We start from the raw sequence: 24517 nt of genomic DNA on the forward strand, positions 1-24517 counted from the left end.
AGCACCACCGTTCACCTCCTGCCACCAAGCCAACTTTGGATTCAGTTTGGGCTCTCCCCAGATCCCATGGGCCCGCAGCTCCTGAACACAATCCCCTGGCTAGTGTAGACCAGAACATCGTCACAATGATCAAATGCATTCATCACCTGGACAGTGTGGTCTTCACAATCTCCTCCCCCTCTTCACTAATTTAAACATACCTGCTTTGACAGTTCTTCCACCTCTGGTGAAGTGTCTCTTTCTCCACAGACGCTGCCTGACCTGCTGAGTGTGAGAGCTTGGAACCAACTTTTCACGTTGAAACATTAAAAATAAAAATTAAATTGGGAGAGCATTTTGGAGATAGTGATCACAATTCTATCTCCTTTACCATAGCATTGGAGAGGAAAAGGAGCAATTTCAGGAAAACATTTAATTGGAGTAAGGGAAAATATGAAACTGTTAAGCAGGAACTTGGAAGCATAAATTGGGAGCAGATGTTCACAGATGCACAGCAGAAATGTGGCAAACGTTCAGGGAATATTTGCGTAGTATTCTGCATAGGTATGTTCCAATGAGACAGAGAGAGGATAGTAAGGTACAGGAACTGTGGTGTACAAAAGCAGTTGAAAATCTAGTCAAGAAGAAAAGCTTACCAAAGACTCAAAAAACTAGGTAATGATAGAGAGCTAGAAAATTATAAGGCTAGCAGGAAGGAGCTTAAGAATGAAATTAGAAGAGCCAGAAGGGGCCATGAGAAGGCCTTGGCGAGCAGGATTAAGGAAAACCCCAAGGCATTCTACAAGTATGTAAAGAGCAAGAGGATAAGATGCGAGAGAATAGCATCAATCAAGTGCGACAGTGGAAAAGTGTGTATGGAACCGGAGGAGAGAGCAGAGGTACTTAATGAATACTTTGCTTCAGTAGTCACTATGGAAAAGGACCTTGGTGATGGTAGTGATGACTTACAGCGACTGAAAAGCTTGAGCATATAGACATTAAGAAAGAGGATGGAGCTTTTGGAAAGCATCAAGTTGGATAAGTCACCGGGACCAGATGAGATATACCCCAGGCTACTGTGGGAGGCGAAGGAGTGGATTGCTGAGCCTCTGGCAATGATCCTTGCATCATCAATGGGGCCAGGAGAAGTTCCAGAGGATTGGAGGGTTGCAAATGTTGTTCCCTTATTCAAGAAAGGGAGTGGAGATAGCCCAGGAAATTATAGACCAGTGAGTCTTACAAGTTGATGGAAAAGATTCTGAGAGCAGGATTTATGAACATTTGGAGAGGCATAATATGATTAGGAATAGTCAGCATAGCTTTGTCAAAGGCAAGTTGTGCCTTATGAGCCTGACTGAATTTTTTGAGGACGTGACTAAACACACTGATGAAGGTAGAGCAGTAGGTGTAGTGTATATGGATTTCAGCAAGGGATTTGGTGAGGTACCCCATGCCAGGCTTATTAAGAAAATAAGGAGGCATGGGATCCAAGGGGACATTGCTTTGTGGATCCAGAACTGGCTTGCTCACAGAAGGCAAAGAGTGGTTGTAGACGGGTCATATTCTGCATGGAGGTCAGTGACCAGTGGTGCGCCTCGGGGATCTGTTCTGGGACCCCTACTCTTCGCGGTGTTTATAAATGGCCTGGATGAGGAAGTGGAGGAATGGGTTAGTAAATTTGCTGATGACACATAGTTTGGAGGTGTTGTGGATAGTGTGGAGGGCTGTCAGAGGTTACAGCGGGACATTGATAGGATGCAAAACTGGACTAAGAAGTGGCAGATGGAGTTCAACCCAGATAAGTGTGATAAGTTCATTTTGGTAGGTCAAATATGATGGCAGAATATAGTATTAATAGTAAGATTCTTGGCAGTGTGGATGATTAGAGGGAACTTGGGGTCTGAGTCCATTGGACACTCAAAGTTGCTGCGTAGGTTGACTGTGTGGTTAAGAAGGCATACGGTACATTGGCCTTCATCAATCGTGGGATCGAGTTTAGGAGGCTGCAAGGTAATGTTACAGCTATATAGGACCCTGGATTAGGGAGCATGCCTTATGAGAATAGGTTGAGTGAACTTGGCCTTTTCTCCTTGGAGTGACGAAAGATGAGAGGCATTCATTGTGTGGATAGTCAGAGGCTTTTTACCAGTCTGAAATGGCTAACACGAGAGGGCACAGCTTAAGGTGCTTGGAAGTAGATACAGTGGAGATGTCAGGAGTAGGTTTTTTTTTACACTGAGAGTGGTGAGTGTGTGGAATGGGCTGCCAGTGACGGTGGTGGAGATGGATACGATAGGGTCTTTTATAAGATTCCTAGATAGGTACATGGAGCTTAGAAAAATAGAGAGCTATGGGTAACCCTAGGTAATTTCTAAAGTAAGTAGTACATGTTCGGAACAGCATAGTAGGCGGAAGGATCTGTATTGTGCTGTAAAATTCAAGGTCTTAAATATTACATGGTAAGATTAAAATTATAATTAAGAAAAAAATTACATGTTAGTAATTGGAGACAAATGCCGAAATTCTATTTATTTTTTAATACAATTCTGCTGAACTGGAGCTTGGGTCATAATGCTTTAACCCTTAGCAGACAAATCCTTAACAAAGTAAAGTTTGAAAATTGTAAGTGGTAACCAGACTGTGTTAAAACGGTTTTAGCCTGTGAACTGTGAACTGTCAGTGCAAGAATCCCCTCGCCACCCACCCCAACAGTTTTGATGCAAAAGTTTAAAGTTGTCAGAGGCAGTTTCTGGTCTTGCTGAGATTTAACATCCTGTGAAGGTACACCGTCCACCTTCCTCACTGCCTGAACTTCAGAGGTGTGCATGTTCACCCTTTGCCATTCGCTCAAGAACCTCCCCAGTCAACAAATATTCCTTAGAAATGTACAAAATAAATAAATATACATACTATACAATATAAAACTTTTTAAAAATATACATATTTAAATGAAAGGTTTGCAGTGACTGAGCCCTCACCCTCACCCTCAAGGAGAAACACACGCTGATGAAGCCAACCTGATGGCTACCCAGAACCAAGCGCCAATGACCCACTACCACTTGAGCTGCACTCTGTCACACAGAGGCCAGACAGGGATGTAATCAGAGAACAGATCTACAGTTGTTCCACAATCTCTCCTGCTTTTGTGGAACAGACTCAGAATTGAATGTCTCCATCTCTGGGGATCTGAGTAGCACATCGTTTGAGGATGATGAAACAGTTAATTTGTTTTCGATCTGACAGCAGAAATCAGACTTGATCCAGAGACACTTGCTCTGACATGACATCGTACTCCCAGTTGCTCTTCAACAACCTCCATTAAGGCAGATGTCAAGAATCCATGTACAGTCCATTGCTCAAGTTGTCAGTGCTGGAGAGATACTTTTGAGTCATGTTGTCCAGGTGAGTATAACTGTTTACAACCTGGCTGTGCTTGGGGAAAGGAGAGAAGACAGCAGTGATTCGCAGCTTGTGTGTGCGCTCTCTCAGAGTAGCACACTACACAGCCCCCCACCCCCTCCATACTCCCTACAAGTAGAGTCACTGACTGGACTGTCGTCTTTTGGCTCTCCAGTTGCAGCAGTTATTCCTGCTGGTGCTGTCCCCATTCCGGGGACCGGATATCCTCGGCTCACAGTTCCACTCTCCTCTCCAGGATTGTGGCGCAGAATCGAGGCCTGTCATCCCACAAGCATTCAAACCCTCTGCACTTGACTTACTGTTTCCTGATTGCGGGATCCCGGTCCCGGGTCCAGATGTATGGTTGGACCCACAGGCTCCTGTACTAGATCACACTGCAGAGTAAGTAGACATCTTCTGAGGAGCCGCAGGATCCCCCGCTGGGCTCACCAGCGACGTTACTCCAGGTCCTGCAGGTTTATAGTGCTCCCTGTAAACTGCGAGTTGCTGGAACCGTCATCTTCAGCCGAGGGATTAGATTCCTGTGGAGGTTAAAGTCAACAGTCACTCTCACAATTCCACTGATACATCTCATATTCCAGTTTATTTATCACAGGTCCATCAAATCATACAGTGAAATGCGCCATCTGTGTGAACAACCACCAAAGCAGCCTGCAAACGTCAGCACACATTCCTGAGTTAACATAGTGTTCCCATGATGTTCAGAACACCATAAACTCAAAGAACAAAGGAGCAGAATTAGGCCATTCAGCCCATCATAGCTGATTTATTATCCCCCTCAACCCCATTAATCCCTGTAATCTTTGATGCCTTACCTAATCAAGAACCTATCAACCTCTACTTATATATACCCAGTGACTTATCCTCCACAGTCATCTGTGGCAACAAATTCCAAAGATTCACCACCATCCTTCTCATCTCTGTTCTGAATGGATGTCCCTCTGTTCTGAGGCTGTGTCCTCTGGTCCTCAACTCCACCACCACAGGAAACATCCTCTCCACACCCACTCTGTCTGTGTCCTCTGGTCTTAGACTCCCCCAGCACAGGAAACATCCTCTCCACACCCACTCTGTCTGTATCCTCTGGTGTTAGACGCCCCCACCACAGGAAACATCCTCTCCACACCCACTCTGTCTGTATCCTCTGGTCTTAGACTCCCCCAGCACAGGAAACATCCTCTCCACACCCACTCTGTCTGTATCCTCTGGTCTTAGACTCCCCCAGCACAGGAAACATCCTCTCCACACCCACTCTGTCTGTATCCTCTGGTCTTAGACTCCCCCAGCACAGGAAACATCCTCTCCACACCCACTCTGTCTGTATCCTCTGGTCTTAGACTCGCCCACCACAGGAAACATCCTCTCCACACCCACTCTGTCTGCATCCTCTGGTGTTAGACTCCCCCACCACAGGAAACATCCTCTCCACACCCACTCTGTCTGTATCCTCTGGTCTTAGACTCCCCCACCACAGGAAACATCCTCTCCACACCCACTCTGTCTGTATCCTCTGGTGTTAGACTCCCCCAGCACAGGAAACATCCTCTCCACACCCACTCTGTCTGTATCCTCTGGTCTTAGACTCCCCCACCACAGGAAACATCCTCTCCACACCCACTCTGTCTGTATCCTCTGGTCTTAGACTCCCCCACCACAGGAAACATCCTCTCCACACCCACTCTGTCTGTATCCTCTGGTCTTAGACTCCCCCACCACAGGAAACATCCTCTCCACACCCACTCTGTCTGTGTCCTCTGGTCTTAGACTCCCCCAGCACAGGAAACATCCTCTCCACACCCACTCTGTCTGTGTCCTCTGGTCTTAGACTCCCCCAGCACAGGAAACATCCTCTCCACACCCACTCTGTCTGTGTCCTCTGGTCTTAGACTCCCCCAGCACAGGAAACATCCTCTCCACACCCACTCTGTCTGTATCCTCTGGTGTTAGACGCCCCCACCACAGGAAACATCCTCTCCACACCCACTCTGTCTGTATCCTCTGGTCTTAGACTCCCCCAGCACAGGAAACATCCTCTCCACACCCACTCTGTCTGTATCCTCTGGTCTTAGACTCCCCCACCACAGGAAACATCCTCTCCACACCCACTCTGTCTGTATCCTCTGGTCTTAGACTTCCCCAGCACAGGAAACATCCTCTCCACACCCACTCTGTCTGTATCCTCTGGTCCTCAACTCCCCCACTGCAGGAAACATCCTCTCCACACCCACTCTGTCTGTATCCTCTGGTGTTAGACTCCCCCACCACAGGAAACATCCTCTCCACACCCACTCTGTCTGTATCCTCTGGTCTTAGACTCGCCCACCACAGGAAACATCCTCTCCACACCCACTCTGTCTGTATCCTCTGGTCTTAGACTCCCCCACCACAGGAAACATCCTCTCCACACCCACTCTGTCTGTATCCTCTGGTGTTAGACTCCCCCACCACAAGAAACATCCTCTCCACACCCACTCTGTCTGTATCCTCTGGTGTTAGACTCCCCCACCACAGGAAACATCCTCTCCACACCCACTCTGTCTGTATCCTCTGGTGTTAGACTCCCCCAGCACAGGAAACATCCTCTCCACACCCACTCTGTCCGGGCCTCTCAATATTCCAGAGGTTTCAATGAGATTCCCTTCATTCTTCTAAACTCCAGCAAGTACAGGTCCAGAGCATCAACGTTTTTTATTATATTTTAAACAAAGAGCCACCAAAAACTCTTCATTTTGTACATCAACCCTTTCATTCCCAGGACCATTTTTGTAAACCTTGAATGACAGCCCATCCTTTCTGAGAGACAGAGCCCAAAACTGCTCACAATTGCTAAGTGTGGTCTGACCACTGTCTTATAAAGCCTCAGTATCACATCCTCGCTCTTATATTCTAGTCCTCTCGAAATGAGAGGAATTGACCAGGTTCTTTCTGAATGCTGCTGAGCATTTTTCAACACAAGGATCCGATCACAAGTCCCTGTTAAACACCGTTCCCCCTCTGCCCACTCCAGCAGGCTCTTCACCATTGTCCCTCAGCGTGCCAGCCTTGCACTGAGAGCCAAAACCTTACACTTCAAACTATCCTTAACCATCTCTAAGTGAAGGAGAACACAGAGGCAGACAATAAAATCAAACACAGAAAATAATCCAGTCACTGAATTGAAATACTAACAGCTTCTTTCCACGGGCCATCTCCAACCTTCAGCTTAGAGACACAATCACTCAGAGGGCTGGAGGAACTCAGCAGGTCAGGCAGCATCTGTGGAAGGAAATACAGAGTCGACATTTCGAGCTGGAACACTTCCTCAGGACTGGAAAGGAGGGTGGGGGTGGGGGGGGCAGAATGACAAGGTGAGGGAGGGGTAACAAAGCAAGAAGCTGTAAGGTGATAGGTGAAAAAGGTAAAGGTAAAGGAAGAGGAATCTGATAGGAGAGCAGAGTGGGCCATGGGTGAAAGGCAAGGAGGAAGGGAACCAAAGGGAAATGATGGATAGGTGTGGAGAAGAGAACAGGTGAGAGGGGAACCAGAATGGATTTTGGAATTAGGGGGGAGAAATTGGCAAGTATTTTACTCCATTTCCCCTCCACCTCCCAGGTAAGGTTTATTCCCTTCCATAGATGCTGCCCGACCTGCTGAGTCCCTGCAGCGTCTTGCATGTTACTCTGGTTTTCCAACATACGTTAATGCAGACAATGTTCATGTTTAGTCTCAGGGACCTGTGGAAACACAGCGTTGTGCTTTAGGAGGCTGGTACCTGCAGGATGTTGACTGGAAGATCGACAGTGAGCTGTGCGTGCGAGGTTGAAGACTGTGCCGTCAGCTGGAAGGCCAGATCCCCATCTCCAGTTGGGTCGTCCTGAAACAGAAAGGGTTCCATTCAATAAACCGGAGCGTGACAGGTGACTCTGCACACCACCAATACACACACAAAATGCTGGAGGAACTCAGCAGGTCAGGTAGCATCTGTAGAAATGAATAAACAGTCAATATTTCAAGACTATTTATTCAGGACCGAAAAGAAGAGGGAAAACACCAAAATAAGGTGGTGGTGGTGGGGGGGGGGGGGGGTAGGAGGACAAGCCAGAAGGTGATATGAGACAGGGTGGGTGGGTGGTTAAAGTAAGAAGCTGGGAGGTAAAGGGCTGGAGAAGAAGGAGTCTGAGCCACAGGAGGAAAGCAAGGGGATGGGCACCAAGGGGAGGTGATAGGCAGGTGAGGAGAAGAGGGAAGAGGCCAGAGTGGAAAACTGAAGAAGAGGGAAGGGGGAAAAAGTTACCGGAAGTTGGAGAAATCGAAGTTTGTGCCATCAGGTTGGAGGCTACCCAGATGGAATATGAGGTGTTGCTCCTCCAACCTGAGAGTGGCCTCATCATTGCAGAAGATCAGGCCATGAAATGGGAATGGTGGGGGGGAAGGGGGATAGAAATTAAAATGACTGGCCACTGGAAAATTATGCTTTTTGTTGATGGGGCAGAGGTGCTTGATGAAGTGGTCCCCCAATCTACATCGGGTCTCGCCACTGTAGAGGAGACTGCCTTGGGAGTACTGGATACAGTAGACCACCCCAAAAAGATTGACAGGTGAAATATTGCCTCACCTGGAAGGACTATTTGATTGTGAGAATGGGCACAAAAGTGGCAGTTGGAATATAGGGTCAGGAAGTGTATGGTCATGAACTTCAGAAAAAAGAAATAAAGGTGTAGACTATTTTTTAAACAGGGAGCTGATTCAGAAATCAGAGTGGCAAAGGGACTTAGGAGTCCTCGTGCAGGATCCCTTAAAGGTTAAATGGCAAATTGAATCAGTGTTGAGGAAGGCAAATGCAATGTTAGCATTCATTTCAAGGACTAGAATATAAAAACAAGGATGTAATGCTAAGGCTTTATAATGTATTGGTCAGACCACACTTGGAGTATTGAGAGCAATCTTGAGCCCCTTATCTATGAAAGGATGTGCTGGCGTTGGAGAGGGTCCATAGGAGGTTCATAAGAATTATCCCAGCAATGAAAGGGTTAAGGTGCAGGGACCGTTCAAAGGCTCATCGGAGTTTAGAGTATCGGGGATCTGGCTGAAGCACCTCGAATATCGAAAGGCCTAGTAGAGTGAAGATGGAGAGTATGTTTCCCGTAATGGGAGAGAGAATAAAAGGACATTCCTTTAGAACAGGGATGGAGGAATTCACTCAGCCAGAGGGTGTTGAATCTGTGGAATTTGGTGCCACAGATAGCCATGAAGGCCAAGTCATCGGATATAGTTAAGGCAGAGAGTGAAAGGTTCTTGAGTTTTCAGGAGTTAACAGTTACAGGGAGGTGGTGGGGAGAATGTTGTGGAGAAAAAAATGGTTGAAGAAACTGGACAGGCCAAATGGCCCAATTCGGCACCTACATCTTATTTCACTGGATGACTGAGGAATTCAATTCACTCCCCCAGAAGACCAGTGCAGCCCAGGATCACTATTTAACACAGTCACATCTAAAGAGTGTTGACTCCTGCTGGGTGAGAGGATACAGAAAGGTGGAATGGAGGCAGGGGAGCCTACCTGGAGCAGTTGTGGCTGGACGTAGTGAGCTGTCATGTTCGGCTCACGCACAGCCAGGGCACTAGGAGGCATCATCAGGTTCCCAAACCGACTGGGCTGGCTCACAGCAGCTGATGTGGCGGCCGGTCCTCTGCAGGATTTCTTTCTTTGGTTGGTACAGCCAGATCCCTCTGGGGCAGCGGAATGAAAGAAACCAGTTAGTGCAACACAGACAAAATGCTGGAGTAACGCGGTCAGGCAGCATCAATGGAGATGAGTAAACAGTCAACATTTCAGGCCAGACCCTCCATCAGGACAGAAAGGAAAGGGACAGATGCCAGAAGCTGGTGGAGGGAGAGGAAGGACACCAGGTAGGGACACGAGGGATGAAGTGAGAAGCTGAGAGGTGATAGGTGGAAAAGGTGAAGGGCTGGAGAAGAAGGAATCTGATACGAGAGGAGAGTGGACCATGGGAAGAAGGGAAGAACGAGGGGCAGATGAGAAGGGGTTAAGAGGCCAGAGTGGGGAATTGAGGAATAGGGAAGAGGGAGGGGAAAAGTTACCTGTTAGTGTGTCAAGAGCAAAGAACGGAGAAAGAAAGAGAGACTAACCGACTGATTGACAACTAGAACAACAGTTAACCAGCTGAGTGTTTAGCATTAGGACGTGACAATATCCACGACAATGTATAACATTCAAAACTCAGCAGATGGGAGTTCAACCTGGAAAAGTATGAAGTGATTCACTTTGGAAGGTCGAACTTGAAGGCAGGGTACAGGGTTAATGGCAGGATCCTTAACTGTATGGAGGAACAGGGGGACCTTGTCCACAGACGCCTCAAAGTTGCCTCACAAGTCAATAGGGTGGTTAAGAAGGCGTATGGTGTGTTGGCCTTCATTAGTTGGGAGTTTGAGTTCAAGATTATGTTGCAGCTCTGTAAAGTCCTGGTTAGACCGCACTTGGAATATCCTGTTCAGATCCGTTCATCTCATTATAGGAAGGATGTGGAAGCTCTAGACAGGGTGCGGAGGAGATTTACCAGGATGCTGCCTGGATTAGAGAGCATGTCTGATGAGGACAGGCTGAGTGAGCTGGGGCTTTTCTCTTTGGAGAGGAGGAGGAGGACAAGAGGTGACTTGATAGAGGTGTACAAGCTGATAAGAAGTATAAACAGAGTGGACAGCCAGAGACTTTTCCCCAGGGCAGAAATGGCGAATATGAGAGAGCATAGTTTAAGGTGATTGGATGAAAGTATAAGTTGGGATGTCAGGGGTAGATTTTTACACAGAGTGCTGGGTGCGTGGAACGCACTGTCAGGGGTGATGGTAGAGGCAGATATCTTAAGAAACTCTTATATTGGCACATGGATGATAGAAAAATAGAGGGCCATGTGGGAGAGAAGGGTTAGATTGATCTTCGAGTAAGGTTGGCACAATATCATGGGCTAAAGGGACTGTACTGTGCTGTAATGTTCTATGCTTTAGACTGGTCTCCCCACAATAGGAAGGATGTCGAGACTTTGGAGAGGGTGAAGAGGTTTACCACAATGCTGTCTGGATTCCAGGTCATGTTCTATAATGAGAGGTTGAACGAACTTAGCTTGTTTTCTCTGGAACGGAGGAGGCCAAGGGGAGATCTGATAGAGGTTTCTAAGATTATGAGAGGCAAAGATGGAATAGACAGACAGTATCTTCTTCACAGGGTTGAAAAGTAATTCTAGAAGCCAGGCAATTAGAGGGTAATTTTAAAGGAGATGTGGGGGCAAGTGAGAGTCGTGGGCATTTTGGATGTGTTGTCTGGGGTGGTGGTAGAGGTAAATATATCAAGAAAGGCTTACATAGGCACATAAATGTGAGGAAGATGATGGGATATGGACATTGTGTAGGCAAGAGGGATGAGTTTAGTTGGCCATTTGATTACGAATGTAATTGTGGGCTAAAGGGCCTGTTCCTGTGCAGTATTGTTCTATGATACTGTGCTGTGATGGGGCTAAGACTGCGAGACAACAAGTAAAATGGAAAAAACATGAAACCAATCCAGCTGGAGACCACAGGTCTCACCACAACCCAAGCAGTCTGCTCCCTGACAGGAACCTTACCTGGGCTGGCCCCCACTCCCTTCTGCTTCCTCTTCTTAGCAAGCTGTATGGCTCGATAGTCAGTCCGTGCCGAGCCCCCACTTTCCTGCGTATATAATTTCATCAGTTAGTGACAGAATGTAACAACCTGTTTGGCTCGGTAGTCAGTCCGTGCTGCGTGTGACTGTTGGTGCTGTCTGTCTTTTCTTTTTAAATCTTTTTATTGAATAAGTATACAAAGGGTAAACCATAAAGGCACTTATACACTGTTAGAAATTACAGGAGATATTAATACAGAAGAAAAAATTGATACAAACAGTGCAATTTAAACATAAAATAATATGGTAAGATAATAGTATGCTGATTTTTATATATATATATCTCAATAGAGAAAAGGAAAAAAAAAACCCAAAAAAAACACCAAAAAAAAACCCACCGTGCAACTAAACTAAAAGCAAAGCAAAGCAATGGGCTAACTTGGAAACAGGTAGAGTTAAAGAACTTAAAATCACATCCTCAAACCCAACCTCCATTAAAAACAGTAAAAAAAAAAGGCAAGAAGGGAATATAAATATGGAACAAAAGAGAAAAAAAATTACATTAAATGAAAATATTGAGTAAAAGATCTCCAGGTCTGTTCAAATTTAAGTGAGGAATCATAAAGATTACTTCTAATTTTCTCCAAATTCAAGCATAATATCGTCTGGGAAAATCAAAAAAAGGTAGTTGGAGCATTAGGTTCTTTCTAATGTTGTAAGATACATCTTTTCGCCATTAAAGTAAGAAATGCAATCATTCTACGGGATGAAGAGGAAAGATTACTGGAAATTTTAGGTAATCCAAAGATAGCAGTAATAGGATGAGGAGAAATACCTATATTCAATACCTTTGAGATAATATTAAAAATGTCTCTCCAAAAAGTTTCCAGAGTAGGACAAGACCAAAACATATGAGTTAAAGAGGCTATCTGCCCCGGACATCTATCACAAAAAGGATTAGTATGAGAATAGAAACGAGCTAATTTATCTTTGGACATATGTGCTCTATGAACAACTTTAAATTGAATTAGGGAATGTTTAGCACAGATAGAGGAAGTATTGACTAATTGTAAAATCTGCCCCCAGTCATCCGCCGAAATAATAGAACCCAATTCTTGTTCCCAATCTGACCTAATCTTATCAAATGGAGCTTTCCTAAGTTTCATAATAATATTATAAATAATAGCCGTTACACCTTTCTGACATGGATTAAGGCTAATTATAGTATCTAAAATATATGTAGGAGGTAGCGTCGGAAAGGAAGAGAGTATAGTACTTAGGAAATTTCTAACTTGGAGATATCTAAAAAAATGTATTCTTGGTAAATTATATTTATTAGATAATTGTTCAAAAGACATAAGGGAACCATCTAAAAATAAATCCAAAAACCGTGAAATACCCTTAGTCTTCCAAATTTGAAATGCACGATCCGTGAAAGAGGGAGGAAAAAATATGTTACCTGAAATAGGGATCGCTAGCCCAACTTGGTTGAGATCAAAAAATTTTCTGAATTGAAACCAAATACGCAAGGTATACTTAACTATCAGGTTAGAGACCAGTTTAAGGCATTTCAAATCAAAAGGAAAAGAGGAACCTAAAATAGAGCCAAGTGCATAGCCCTGAGCAGATTGTAATTCCAATACTACCCATTTAGGAATGGATAGTGTATCTTGGTCAAGTAACCAAAATTTCGTATGTTGAATATTAATTGCCCAATAATAGAATCTAAAGTTAGGTAATGCTAGACCTCCGTCTCTCTTGGCTTTCTGTAAATGTATTTTACCCAATCTCGGGTTTTTATTTTGCCAAATAAATGAAGAAATTTTAGAGTCAACTTTATCAAAAGAAGATTTTGGAACAAAAATCGGTAATGCCTGAAATATATATAAAAATTTTGGCAGAATAAACATCTTAACTGCATTAATTCGACCAATCAAAGTTAAATATAATGGAAACCATTTATATGAAAGTTGAGTAATATGATCAATTAAGGGTAAAAAATTAGTCTTAAATAAATCTTTGTATTTACAAGTAATTTTAATCCCAAGATATGAGAAATAATTATTAATCAATTTAAACAGAAAGTTATGATACAAGGGAAGTTGTTTATTAATCGGAAAAAGTTCACTCTTACTAAGGTTTAATTTATAACCTGAAAAAAGACCAAATTGTGCTAATAAATCTAAAGCAGCAGGGATGGATTTTTGAGGATTAGAAATATATACAAGTAAGTCATCAGCATAGAGTGATATTTTATGGGACTTTAGGCCCCGAGTTATCCCAATAATGTTTGGAGATTCTCGAATAGCAATTGCAAGAGGTTCTAATGCAATATCAAATAATAAAGGACTAAGAGGACAACCTTGTCGAGTACCTCGAAAAAGAGGGAAAAAAGGTGAGCTTAAAGAGTTCGTACGGACCGAGGCCATAGGAGAATGATATAACAGTTTAATCCAGGATATAAATTTCGAGCTAAAATTAAACATTTCAAGCACCTTAAATAAGTAAGGCCATTCTACTCTATCAAAAGCTTTTTCAGCATCTAAAGAGATAACACACTCAGGAACATTTTGTAAGGGGGTATAAACAATATTTAACAGTGTGCGAATGTTATAGAAAGAGTAACGACCTTTAATAAAACCCGTTTGGTCTTCCGAAATAATAAAAGGGAGTACTTTTTCTAATCTGTTTGCTAATAATTTAGAAAAACTGTGCGCTGTCGATACCACCTTCTGCCCCTTGGCTTCACAGTAACTGTTTTATTCGGCTGTATTCATAGATGGTTAAATGACAATTAAATGAACTTGCAGTGCTAGATTTAGCCACAATTCAGTCAATTACTTAAACAACAAAAATCAAATTTGATTTCTCTGAGCAGTATTTACTGCCACCGAAGGTTATTCTACAGAAAAGCCATAGCAATGCTCGTGGTCTCCTCACCTCACTGAGTCTGCAGAAATCTCCCAGTTAACTTTCATCTCCCATAGTATGACCCATTACCAGACCCTCTCATCCAGCCTCTAACCCCTGTGCTAATCTCTCACTACTTTCCATCCCCAAAGACCCCCTCCGCTTCAGTTTACTCCTTCTGTTTCTCTGCACCATAGAACTTGTATCATCTGTGATATTCCCCTGCTCTGATGAAAGATTGCTACCCTGATGTTTTGTCCCTACGGATGCTGCCTGACCAGAGTAGGCCCAGCATTCTTCTTAATTCCAAACTTGCAGGACCCTTAGTATCTGAGAATCCCACCGTCCTGCACCTCCTCTTTTACAATATTTATTCCTTGGAAATTTTGAGTCTGCTTCCAGACACTGTGCTCAGCTCATACCTGTAACACACACACAAAATACTGGAGGGACTCAGCAGACCAGGCTGCGAGAATACAGAGGAATGAAAGGTCCTGGCCCGAAATGACAGCTGTTTATTCCTCTCCATAGATGCTGCCTGACCTGCTCAATTCCTCCACCATTTTGTGTGTGCTCTGGATTTCCAGCACCTGTACAATCTCTAGTTCCTAGATCGTATCGTACCTTGCCTTGCCTGCGTGTCACTTTACCAAGGTATCCACTTTCTCACCTGCTAAACCCTTGAATATTAACACTTCTGAAACAAAAGCCAGCACTATAGGAAACCTCACACCAGAGACCCACAGTTCACAAAAGGAACCTTCTGCCAACCCATCATTAGAATGTGAATCTAGAGCAATATTATTAGCAGGTTGTGGGGAAAACAGGGTGGGGCACCATGGAAGTGTACCAGTTAGTGCAATGCCATTACAGCTCAGGGTGTCAGAGTCAGAGTCATACTTTATTGATCCCGGGGGAAACTGGTTTTCGTTCAATTGCGACGCTGTCCGTAAGCAAGTTTGTATGCTCCTTCCTGAGTGTGCGTATATTTTTCATTCAAATACATAACTTGTTACTCAGTTAAGATTAGCTTGTCGCTTTTACACCACATGCATCAAAGAATTTTACAGATTCACCACCCTCTAGTTGAAGAAATTCCTCCTCGTCTCTGTTCTAAAGGGATGTCCTTCTATTCTGAGGCTGTGCCCTCTGGTCCTCGACTCTCCCACTACTGGAAACAGCCTCTCCACATCACTATCTAGGCCTCCCCAAAGTGTGTTACCCCACATGTGTTTTAAAATGCAGAAACACAAGAGATTCTGCAGGTGCTGGAAATCCAGAGTAACACACACAAAATGCTGGAGGTCAGGCAGCATCTACGGAGAAGCTGAAAGCCTGATGAAGGGACCCAGTCCAAAATATCGACTGTTTATTTCTCTCCATTGATGCTGCTTGATATACGAGTTCCTCCAGAATTCTGTCATTGTACACTTCAGAAAGATGTAGACAAACCATCCCCCTCTGCAAAGATGAGACAATGCTCCTCCGCAGAGAGAGTAAGTGCAAGTTCCTGGGAGATCACATCATGGATGACCTCACTGTCGCTTACTATCACGTCCCTGAACAAGGCAGCACAGCAGCATCTCCCGCAAGGCTCCCCCCTCCCCCCACCATCTTAACTGCATATAGGAGCACCATTGAGAGCGTCCTGACAGGTTGTATCTCCATCTGGTAAGGGGCAGTCAAGCATCGGACTAGAAGTCCCTGCAAAGGACTGTGAGGACAGCCGAGAGGATCACAGGGGTCTCCACTGGGGACACTTATCAGGAGCGCTGCATACGCAGGACACTTAGTATTATTAAGGATCCCATCCATCCAGCATCCGCTTTGACTTTCTACCATCAGGCAGGAGGCTCTGACACATAAAGTCAAGAACAGTCAGGATGAGCAACAGTTTCTTCCCCCAGGCCATCAGGCTTCTGAAGTCTCGGCCACATCGTACTCGAAGTGTCACCAATTAATCTGTTCTGAACCTTCAATACTAATGCAATTTAGTTTGTTATTTACGTGTCATTCATCTGTAGATTTTATCCCTACCTTCATAAGTTATCATGTGTTACGTCTACTCCTGAGCTGTACACCCGTCTGAAGAAATGCTGTCTAGTTTCTCTAAACATTATATGGTTATATACATATACGTAGTTAAAAGACAGTAAACTTCTCTTGATCTTGTGTGTTACTCTGTACCGAAATCCATTTGCCATTCCTTGGCCCACTCCCCTAACTGATCAGGATCCACCCCCCCACCCCACATAATCTGACTAGTCCTCTGTGGCATACCACAGTCTCTCGTGTCTGTGAATCTAGAGTTCAGAGTTCAAAGTTCAAAGTGGATTTATTATCGAAGTACATACTGTACAGGCTCTGAGATTCATTTTCTTACAGGCATTCACAGTAGGTACATGGAAACACAATGGAGTCAATGAAGAACCTCGGACGAAGACAGACTGATGTGCAGAAGAGGACAAATGTGCAAATACAAAAACAACAGATAATATTTATTACATGACTGAGTTCCCAGGTACCTACCAGAAAGGAGCACCCAGACACCATGTTCAGCTCCAGCTCTTTCTGTGCGTTGAAGGTGCTAGTTGGGGTGTTTAAGTTGGAGAAGACGTACTGGGTGACCACTTTGTTCCCCTCCTGCTGACTCATCACGTCAGACACGCTCAGCATGTGACACTCCACCTTGGTGGGAGTCAGCAGTTCGGGGATGTGGCTGTTCCCCAGGCAGCTGGAGGGGCTGAGGGCTCCGCTTGACGATAACCCCTGCAGCTCCTGGCAGCCACCGGGCCCCCTCATCGACAATGCTCCCAGTGCCTCTGTGCTGACCGCTTGCACTCCCTCCATATTCAGCGTGCCCTGCTGCAGGATGCCGGCGGGGAGCCCCAGGCCGCTGTCCATCGTGTGCGAGATGTCCGGCGCAGCCACGATGAGCGGGTCGGTGCTCTGCGCCATGGCGCTGTTGCTAACAGAGACGTTACCGCCCAGGGTGGAACCCACAGACGAGGCGTCAATGGTCAGGATGCCTGAGCTGACCAGCGACATGTCGGGCGAGATGCTAACTGGAGCGACCGGCACGGCAGAGAACAGCGAGGTGATGTCCACGTTGCTGAGGTCATTCTGGCTCGAACTGGTCAGCTCATTGCTTGGGGTCAGGGAGCCAGTCAGTTCCAGCTGGGACAACAGATCTGAAACAAAATTCACTGCCCGTCATTCAGCCGATAGAACAACTCAGCTCAGAATCACAGCACCGAGAACATTCTCAGTGCCAGCTCCTTCAAACAGCTCTCTACTTAGCATGGGAGCAATTAGATCACATAGGAACAGTATTAGGCCATTCAGCCCATCGAGTCTGCTCACCATTCCATCATGCATGACCTCATTCTTCTGTCTTCTCCCCATAACCTTTGACCTTACTATTCAACAACCTATCAAAACCAGCTTTAAATATGCCCAATGAGTTGGCCTCCACAGCTGCTTGTGGTAATGAATTCCACGGATTCATTATCCTTTGGGTAAAAAAATTGCCCCTCACCTCTGTTCTAAAGGGACGTCCCGCTATTCTGACACTGTGCCCACTGATCCTAGACTCTGCCACTATTGGAAACAGCCACTCCATATAAGACATAGGAGAACGAGGCCATTCAGCCTATCAAGTTTACTCCTCCATTCAATCATGGCTGATCCTTCTTTTCCCCTCCTCAGCCCCACTCCCTGGCCTTCTCCCTGTAACCTTTGATGCCATGTCCAGTCAAGAGTCTATCAAGCTCTGCCTTCAATACTCCCAACGACCTGGCCTCCACAGCTGCCTGTGCTAATAAATTCCACAAGTTCACCACCCTCTGGGTAAATAGACTTCATTGCATCTCTGTTTTAAATGGACACTGCTCTATCCTGAGGCTGTGCCCTCTTGTCCTGGACTCCCCCACCACGGGAAACATCCTTTCCACATCTACCATGTCTCGCCTTTCAACATTCGAAAGGTTTCAGTGAGATCCCCCTTCATCCTTCTAAATTCCAGTGAGTACAGACCCAGAGGCATCAAACATTCCTCGTACGATAACCCTTCTGGACCCTCCCCAATGCCAACACATCTTTTCTGAGATGAGGAGCCCAAAACTGTTCACAATACTCAAGGTGAGTCCTCACCAGTGCCTTATAAAGCCTCAACATCACATCCCTGCTCTTGTATTCTAGATCTCTTGAATTGAATGCTAACAATGCATTTACCTCCCTCACCACTGACTCCACCTGCAAGTTAATCTTTAGGTTGTTATGCACAAGGACACGTAAGTCCCTTGGCATCTCAGATTTTTTAATTTTCTCCCCATTTAGAAAATAGTCTACACATTTATTTCTTCCACCAAAGTGTATGACCGTACATTTTCTGACATTGTATTTCATTTGCCACTCTCTGGCCCATTCTCCTAGTCTAAGTCCTTCTGCAGCCTACCAGTTTCCTCAACACTACCTGCCCCTCCACCAATCTTCGTATCATCTGCAAACTTGGCAACAAAGCCATCTATTCCATTATCTAAATCATTTATACACAGCATAAAAAGATATACCAATCCTTGCAGAACACCACTAGTCACTGGCAGCCAACCAGAAAAGGATCCTTTTATTCCCACTCTTTGCCACCGACCAATCAGCCAATGCTCTATCCGTGCTAGTATCTTTCCTGTAATACCATGGGTTCTTAACTTGGCAAGCAGCCTCACGAGTGGCACTTTGTCAAAGGCCTTCTGAAAATACAAATATACAACATCCACTACATCCCCTTCATCCTACATCTATCCTACGTGTAATCTCAAAGAATTCTAACAGATTTCTCAGGCAAGATTTTCTCTTAAGGGAACCATGTTGACTTTGTCCTGTCCTACCTTGTGACACCAAGTACTCCATAAACTCATCCTTAACAATTGACTCCAACATCTTCCCAACCACTGAGATTAGGCTAACTGGTCTATAATTTCCTTTCTGCTGCCTTCCTCCTTTGTTAAAGAGTGGAGTGACATTTGCAATATTCCAGTTCTCTGGCACCATGCCAGAGTCCAATGATTTTTGAAAGATCATTACTAATACCTCCACAATCTCTACCGCTACCCTTTTCAGAACCCTAGGGTGCAGTTCATCAGGTCCGGGTGACTTATGTATCCTTAGTTTTTTCAGCTTTGTGAGTACCTTATCTCTTGTTATAGTAACTGCACTCACTTCTCTTCCCTCACACTCTTCGCATCTGGCACACTGCCAGGGTCTTCCACAGTGAAGACTGATGCAACATATTCATTATTTTATCTGTCGTCTCCTTGTCCCCTGTTATTATTTCTTCGGCCTCATTTTCTAGTGGTCCTATATCTACTCTCATCTCTCTTTTATTTTTTACATAGTTGAAAAAGCTTTTACTATCCACGTTGATATTGTTTGCTAGCTTGCTTTCATATTTCATCTTTTCCCTCCTAATGACTTTTTAGTTACTTCCTATGGGTTTTTAAAAACATCCCAATTCCCTATCTTCCTGCTAATTTTTGCTTTGTTGTATGCCCTTTCTTTTGCTTTTACACTAGCTTTGACTTGTCAGCCACAGTTGTATTATTTTGTCATTTGAGTATTTATTTGTTTTTGGCCTACATCTATCCTGCACCTTCCTCATTTTTCCCAAAAACTCGCCATTGCTGCTCTGCTGACATCCCTGTCAGTACCTCCTTCCAAATTACTTTGGCCAACTCCTCTCTCATACCACTGTAATTCCCTTTACTCCACTGAAATCTGAAAGTCAGACTTTACTTTCTCCCTGTCAATTTTCAAGTTGAACTCAATCATATTGTGATCACTGCCTCCGAAGGGTTCTTTTACCTTAAACTCCCTAATCACCTCCGGTTCATAGAAACATAGAAAACCTACAGCACAATGCTGTGCCAAACATAGACTTACTTTAGAAATTACCTAGGGTTACCCATAACCCTCTATTTTTCTAAGCTCCATGTACTTATGCAGGAGTCTCTGAAAAGACCCTATCGTATCCGCCTCCACCGCCGTTGCTGGCAGCCCATTCCACGCACTCACCACTCTCTGCGTAAAAATCCTCCACACTGCCAACAGTCCAACCATTAATACTATATTCTGCCATCCTATTTGATGAACAGCCTCACACTTATCTGGGTTGAACTCCATCTGCCACGTCTCAGCCCCGTTTTGCATCCTACCTATGGCCTCCTGGAACCTCTGACAGCCCTCCACATTATCCTCAACACCTCCAACCTTTGTCTCATCAGCAAACTTACTAACCCATCCCTCCACTTCCTCATCCAGGTCATTTATAAACATCACGAAGAGTAAGGCTCCCAGAACGGATCCCTGAGACACACCACTGGTCACCGACCTCCATGCAGAATATGACCCGTCTACAACCACTCTTTGCTTTCTGTGGGCAAGCCAGTTCTGGCTCCACAAAGCAATTTCCCCTTGGATCCCATGCCTCCTTACTTTCTCAATAACCTTGCATGGGGTACCTTATCAAATGCCTTTCTGAAATCCATATACACTACATCTACTGCTCTACCTTCATCAATGTATTTAGTCACATCCTCAAAAAATTCAATCAGGCTCATAAGGCACAACCTGCCTTTGACAAAGCCATGCTGACTATTCCTAATCATATTATGCCTCTCCAAATGTTCATAAGTCCTGTCTCTCAGGATCTTTTCCATCAACTTACCAACCACTGAAGTAAGACTCACTGGTCTATAATTTCCTGCACTATCTCTACTCCCTTTCTTGAATAAGGGAACAACATCTGCAACCCTCCAATCCTCCGGAACTTCTCCCGTCCCTATTGATGCTGCAAAGATTATTGCCAGAGGCTCAGCAATCTCCTCCCTCGCTTCCCACGGTAGCCTGGGCTACATCTCATCTGGTCCTGAAGATTTATCCAACTTGATGCTTTCCAAAAACTCGAGCACATCCTCTTTCTTAATATCTACATGCTCCAGCTTTACAGTCTGTTGTAAGTCATCAGTACAATCACCAAGATCCTTTTCCATAGTGACTACTGAAGCAAAGTATTCATTAAGTACCTCTGCTCTCTCCTCCGGTTCCATACACACTTTTCCACTGTCGCACTTGATTGGTCCTATTCTCTCGCATCTTATCCTTTTGCTCTTCACATACTTGTAGAATGCCTTGGGGTTTTCCTTAATCCTGCTCGCCAAGGCCTTCTCATGGCCCCTTCTGGCCCTCCTAATTTCATTCTTAAGCTCCTTCCTGCTAGCCTTATAATTTTCTAGTTCTCTATCATTACCTAGTTTTTTGAGTCTTTGGTAAGCTTTTCTTCTTCACTAGATTTTCAACCGCTTTTGTACACCACAGTTCCTGTACCTTACCATCCTTTCTCTGTCTCATTGGAACATACCTATGCAGAATACTACGCAAATATTCCCTGAACGTTTGCCACATTTCTGCTGTGCATCTGTGAACATCTGCTCCCAATTTATGCTTCCAAGTTCCTGCTTAACAGCTTCATATTTTCCCTTACTCCAATTAAACGTTTTCCTGAAATTGCTCCTTTCCCTCTCCAATGCTACGGTAAAGGAGATAGAATTGTGATCACTATCTCCAAAATGCTCTCCCAATTTAATTTTTATTTTTAATAAGTTTCAACATGAAAAGTTGGTTCCAAGCTCTCACACTCAGCAGGTCAGGCAGCGTCTGTGGAGAAAGAGACACTTCACCAGAGGTGGAAGAACTGTCAAAGCAGGTATGTTTAAATTAGCGAAGAGGGGGAGGAGATTATGAAGACCACACTGTCCAGGTGATGAGTGCATTTGATCATTGTGACGATGTTCTGGTCTACACTAGCCAGGGGATTGTGTTCAGGAGCTGCGGACCCATGGGATCTGGGGAGAGCCCAAACTGAATCCAAAGTTGGCTTGGTGACAGGAGGTGAACGGTGGTGCTGGATGGCTGCTTTGTGATGGGAAGGCTGTTTAATTGTGGGCTCCACAGTACTTAGCTGCTTATTGATTTAATATGAGTGCAAGACAGTGTGAGGCATGTTTTTGTGGGGAAATGTGTAATAGTTAATGGAACGTTAGTCTGTATAAATTGAGGGCTCTTTGAGAGAAGAGGTGGTACATAGAACTTGAGTACTCAGAAGCTCAGAGCACTACCCTCAGTGGAGTAGGGATAGCACCAGAGCCTAACACTGAACTTTTGGGGTGAAAAGATTATAACTGGGCTGAAGCCAGACTCCTGGAGTTAAATTGAGGGTAAGATAGCGCATCACTTTACAGTGCTAGTGACACCCCCCAATCCAGGTTTAATTCCCACCTGTCTGGAATTTGTACATTCTGCTTGTGATCAAATGGGTTTCCTCTGGGTGTTAGTTTCCTCCTACATTCCAAAGACGTATGGGTAAGTGTTAGTAATTGTGGACATTCTATTTTGGCGTCAGAAGCTCGGTGACACTTGTGGGCAGCCTCAGCACAACCCTCAGGCTGTTGGTTGCTGATGCAAATGATGCATTTCATTTAGTGGTTTGATGTTTCAATATATATCTAGCTACACACACAAAATGCTGGAGGAACTCAACAGGTCAGGCAGCATCTGTGGAGGGGAATAAACATTATGGGCTGAGACCCTTTGTCAGGGTTAAGTGAATTGTAGTGAGCAAGCTGCAATTGAGAAAAAAGTCTGCAGATAGCGTACATATATTGGTCGGGTTATAATTGGGCTTCTGGTCCTGGACTTTGGGGTATTCAACAAACTCACTCTCTTGAGATTTCTTACCAACCCAATATTCCCAATTGATCTGCATGTTGAAATCTCCCATGACTATCATAACATTGCCCTTTTGACACAACTTTTCTATTTCCCACTGTAATCTGTGGTCCACATCCCAGCCACTGTTGGGGGGCCTGTGTATAACTGCCATCAGGGTCCTCTTACCCTTGTACTTTCTTAATTCAACCCACAAGGATTCAACATCTTCTGATCCAATGTCACATCTTCCTACTGATTTGATACCATTTTTTACCAGCAGAACCACACCAACCCCTCTGCCTACCTTCCTATCCCTCTGATACAACGTGTAACCTTGGACATTCAGCTCCCAAGCACAGCCATGATTTGGTGATGGCCACAACATCATTCCTGACGATCTGTAATAGGGTAACAAGATCATCCACCTTATTTTTTGTACTCCACGCATTGAGATATCACACTGTGAGTACTGTATTTGCTACCCTTTTATTGATTCTGCATCCTGAATGCACTGATAGTCACCCTGCTGGCAGCAATTATGTCCTATCATCTGCCTGCCCTTCCTGACAGTCTGACTGCACGCTATCTTTGCTTTTTTAACCATCCATCCTACCCTGAGTCCCTTCACTCCGGTTCCCACATCCCTGCCAAATTAGTTTAAACCCGCCCCAGCAGCTCTAATGAATCTGCCCGTGAGAATACTGGTCTCCTTCAGGATCAGGTGCAACCTGTCAATTTTGAACAGGTCATACCTCCCCCAGAAAAGATCCCAATGATCCTTATCCATTCTATATAGGTCTTCCAGCATTCAGTTGGTAGATAAAGCAATAAAAAGATTTAGAACACAAGTTCCAGGAGTTTAGAGATATGGATATCACTCCGGATGGGGAGCTGCAAGAGTTTACAGAGATGGAAAGGGGAAATAGGGAGATACTTTAATGCAAGGATATGCCACAGAGTCACAGAGATACCCTATGGAAACAAGCCCTTTGGCCCACTGTCCATTGTGACCATCGAACACCTATTTACACAATCTAGTAAGAATGCCTTTTCTTTTTACATAAACTACAAATACTACCACTTATAATCACACTACTGGCGATTTACAGCTGCCAGTTGCCATAGCAACCTGCAAGGCATGTGGGAAGAGACAGAAGTAGAAATCAGCCACTTGGCCCATCGAGCCTGCCTGGCTGTCCTATAAAGTCATGACTGATGCGGCTGTGGACTCTGCTTCACAGCCAATACCTGTCTTTTCCCGATAACCCTTCGTTCCCCTGCTTCACCTATCACCTTCTAGCTATCCTCCTTCCCCTTGCCCCACCTTTTAACCCTGGCATTTTCCCCCTTCCTCTCCAGTCCTGAATAGTCTCAGACCAAAATGTCAACTATTCCTCTCTACAGATATAGCCTGACCTGCAGAGTTCCTCCGGTATTTTGTGTGTGTTGTTAAAGACCTAAGCTTTATTTGTCACATGTACATTGAAACGGGTCAATGAACGACAGTCTGAGGCTGCTGGGGCAGTTCACAAGTGCTAACACAGCATGCCCACTACTTATTAACCCTAGCCTGTACGTCTTTGGTGTGTGGGAGGAAACCAGCGCAGGCAGAGGAAATCTACCCAGTCACAAGGAGAACACACTAACTTCTCAAAGACAGTAGTGGGAATTCAACCTCATTCTTTCAGCTTGCGTTGTAAAGTATAGCAGTTAGCTTAACACTACCATGGTGCCCTGATCTAACAGTGTTTTTAAATTTTCTAAATACATATTTAATGAGAGGACCGCTTGGGGGCAGAGAATTCCACAAATGCA

At 44.7% G+C, this 24517-nt stretch overlaps 1 protein-coding gene across 2 annotated transcripts in view; it reads right to left on the reverse strand.

Annotated features, from left to right (window-relative positions):
- Window positions 1–2482: 2482 nt before the first annotated feature.
- LOC140193176 (zinc finger protein ZXDC) overlaps window positions 2483–24517 on the reverse strand; it is a 32197-nt gene continuing 10162 nt past the window's right edge. The window contains exons 6-11 of one of the 2 annotated variants that reach the window (XM_072250572.1): window positions 16469–17130; window positions 11013–11097; window positions 8936–9105; window positions 7151–7252; window positions 6568–6654; window positions 2483–3920 (exon numbers count right to left, since the gene is read on the reverse strand). In XM_072250572.1, coding sequence (XP_072106673.1) covers window positions 3837–3920; window positions 6568–6654; window positions 7151–7252; window positions 8936–9105; window positions 11013–11097; window positions 16469–17130 — 1190 coding nt within the window. In that variant the 3' untranslated portion in view covers window positions 2483–3836. The remainder of the gene's footprint in view (window positions 3921–6567; window positions 6655–7150; window positions 7253–8935; window positions 9106–11012; window positions 11098–16468; window positions 17131–24517) is intronic. The other variant, XM_072250573.1, reaches the window with a different exon arrangement.

Source organism: Mobula birostris, unplaced genomic scaffold (assembly GCF_030028105.1).
Source record: "Mobula birostris isolate sMobBir1 unplaced genomic scaffold, sMobBir1.hap1 scaffold_420, whole genome shotgun sequence".
Classification (NCBI taxonomy): domain Eukaryota; kingdom Metazoa; phylum Chordata; class Chondrichthyes; order Myliobatiformes; family Myliobatidae; genus Mobula; species Mobula birostris.